We start from the raw sequence: 3,103 nt of genomic DNA, 5'->3' as shown, positions 1-3,103 counted from the left end.
GCGCCCCCTCTGCTGCCACTGCAGCTATTCCTCACACAAATCAGGCTCCAGCAGTCTCCTGGGAGCACAGGGAGAGGCAGCTGCATTTCTGGTGCTCAAGACAAGGTGACCTGCAGAGTGAGGAGGGACTGGGAGCTGCCAGGCACAGGCTGCAGGAGGGAGGAGAGCAGTTTGGCTGCAAGAGAGCGATTGAAGCAAGAGAGGTTCTCCCCCAGCTCCTGACAGGGCTGGCACCACTCCCTTAAGACATTCCCATGCTTTCTGCCACTGGCTTGTGACAGAAGGAGAGGAGAAGGATGCTGCCTGTGCTGCAGCAGCCTGGCAGGGCTCCGGGAGCTAAAGGGAAGGACTGCACAGGACAGAGGATGTGCAAGGTGAAAGGTCTCCCAGAGGCAAACATGGAGCTGTGCTCTTTGGGTCTCCTTTAGGCCAAGCCAAGAGAGCATCTCCTCACCCGGCACTGATGGCGGTTGTCATCTCAACAGCAGTGGTCACCTTGGCTTTCACCGTCATGACGTTGAGGTTCATCAGGTAGTAGAAGGTCAGATGAAGCACGTTGTCATCTGCACCAACAGAGAAGGGTTGCTGTCTGCTCTAGCTTGGAGCACTGCAAAGGGGATAATATGTGCCCCTCTGCTGGGACAACAGCGTGTGGGGCAGAGAGGCCATGTGGGGAGTAACCGACAGCCGATGCATTGCACCCTCTAACACCATCCCAGCAGCATTCGCCAGGCCAAAGATCCCACCACAAAAGAGAAAAGCTCCCAAGTCGATGGGGGAAGCTTCAGAGCAAGCGTGGGTGCGAGAAGCACGGGGTGACAGGAGCTGACAAACCACCCTGCTCAGTCTCCCATGGCAAGCTGTGCTCATCCCTGCTGCAGCAGCAGGGCTGAGGGCAGGAGAGCCTCTCTGCATCCCGAGCTCTCCCCCAGGACCCCGAGCTGCTGCTGAGTCACTCCCTGTGTGCTCTCACACACCCTCTCCACCAAGGGCCCTGCTTACCCTTGCACTTGAGGTCGACTGTGACAGACAAAGGGTGACGCTTGAGCATCTCCTTGCGCTTGTCGTCCAGCTGCACGCCCAGGGTGGGCCTGCGCCGCTTCTGGGGGCAAGAGAGAGCTGCCAGACCCCCTCCTGCTCCTCAGTGCCCACCCTCCTCTCCCACTGCTCCTTGCCTCTAGCCTACATCCCCAAGCCACAGCACTGCAGGCACTGGGCAGCCTGGGGAGGGAGGTGGGGAAACCTGCATCCTGCTGCAGGGTGAGGACAAAGCAGGATGGTTCCTGTTGTTCCTTCAGCTCCCAGGAGCTTCCCCATCCCTGTGAGATGAGGACAAGGACCTGTTGGCCCCAAAAGCTTCCCCATCACATGGGGCAGAAGCCAAGGGCCTTCCCTTTGCTCTTCCCCACAGCAAGAGCCTGATACAGTGGGTGCTGCTGTTGGGTGGTGAGGAGTGGTGGCATAGACCTCCTTGGGCTTTCATGCTGGGGGCAGCCAGTGCCTACAGCCTCCAACCCTAAACCTAGACCTAAATGCCTGCCCAAGGGAGCACCACACAACCCCTGGTGCAGAGTTCAGGTCAGTTGTTCTGGCAGACAGCAGGGGATGGACCTGATCCCTCCCTGCTGGACTCCAGCCTCCAGCCCCAGGCTATTTATACAAAGTGGAGCAGCTCCAGCAGGAGCTGCCAGGTGGGATGTGAGCTTGGTGGGACACAGAGCCCTGTCTCTCCTGCATCTGGGACAGAAACTGTGAATGGCACCTCTCTCCTCCCAAGGAATGGCTGGATTTGACTCAGTGCACCTCCACACGTGCTCACAGCATGTAGGGACCAGCCCCCCCAGCACCTCCCAGTTAACAGGCGCAGCCCACTTTGCCCATGGTGTCACCAGGAGATGATAGTGTTATCCCTCACCGTGGTCTGCTCCTCTTCAGCGTCAGAATCACTTTCATCATCTGTGCAGAGAGAGGGGGGTTACTGGGGCTGCCTGGGCTCAGCAGCTTCCCCACAACCAGCAGCACTACTAGCCCCTTCTCCAAGAGCCCAGCTCCCCCAGACATCACCGTCCCCCCAAAGCAGGGCCCTAGCAGGATGCAGATACCCAGAAACACATCCCCAGCGCCAGGGCTCACTCCAACAGGCTGTGAGCATCTCTCTGCAAGGAGGAGCTCGGGGTGGAGGGGACGAGGTGCCAGGGACTCTGGCCAGCAGCTCTGACACTGCACCACTTCATCACCCACCTGCTTCTCTAGCCAACCCTCTCCCTGCAGAGAGGCAACACCACCCCAACTCACCCTGCGAGTCCTCAGGCGGCTTGTACAAGGCTTTGGCTTCCTCTACATTCCCTTCAATGGCCACCACGAGCTTCTTATCTACAGAGGAGACATGAAAACCAAGCTAGGAACCCAACCTCTGCCTGCGAAAGGCAGCTGGCAGAAGCTGCCACTTCCCTATGGCAAAGAAAGCTCAAAGCAGGGGTCAGTGGGAAGAAGCAGTTGTCCAGAGGGAGCTGGTGTGGCCCCAAGTGCACAGCGTGGTCCCTCCACGCTCCTCTGCAGCCTCTCACTCTACACTACAGCAGATGGGCACATCCCAAGGGGATTCCTGGGCCCTACTGGGAAATCCTTCCCAATGCAGGGAAGCTTCAGAAAGCCCCTCAAAACACAAAGCTACTGAGGGGATGAAGGGTTTCAAGTGAACTGTGGGGAAGGACCTCTGCTCTGGAGCCACCAGCACCCATGGGTGGCAGAACCCAGCACCCACCCCACAGGGTGACAGCACTTGGGAGGCCACATCAGCTTGCTGGCTGCAGGGATGTCCCTGCTGACCTTGGAAAGGGGGCACAGAGTGGGAAGCCAGCTTCCCAAGCAGTTCTTCCAGCGAGGGAGCTGAGCAAACAAGGTTTCAAATGCTGCTGCCTCACTGTGCCTGGCCGTGGGGCCACCCTGCAGCTCTGGGCTCAGCAGAATCTGGCAGCAGAGCAGATGGGATGAAACACTTCTTGTGTCGGGGCCCCCAGCACAAGGACATGGAACTGCTGGAGCGAGGCCAGAGGAGGCCACAGAGCGGCTGCAAGGGCTGGAGGAGCTCTGCTTGGGAGCC

General features: G+C 59.0%; 1 protein-coding gene across 1 annotated transcript in view; it reads right to left on the bottom strand.

Moving 5' to 3' along the window:
- Positions 1–3,103, bottom strand: part of THOC5 (THO complex 5) — a gene marked incomplete at its 5' end in the record, with an annotated part of 11,380 nt that overhangs the window by 3,111 nt on the left and 5,166 nt on the right. Inside the window, 4 exons of the mRNA XM_010010857.1 lie at positions 455–563; positions 1,003–1,102; positions 1,916–1,956; positions 2,296–2,373. Coding sequence (XP_010009159.1) covers positions 455–563; positions 1,003–1,102; positions 1,916–1,956; positions 2,296–2,373 — 328 coding nt within the window. The remainder of the gene's footprint in view (positions 1–454; positions 564–1,002; positions 1,103–1,915; positions 1,957–2,295; positions 2,374–3,103) is intronic.

This window comes from Nestor notabilis, unplaced genomic scaffold, assembly GCF_000696875.1.
Source record: "Nestor notabilis isolate BGI_N333 unplaced genomic scaffold, ASM69687v1 scaffold17933, whole genome shotgun sequence".
NCBI lineage: Eukaryota > Metazoa > Chordata > Aves > Psittaciformes > Psittacidae > Nestor > Nestor notabilis.
The sequence above is the reverse complement of the archived record's forward strand: the minus strand, read 5'-3'. Positions and strand labels throughout refer to the sequence as shown.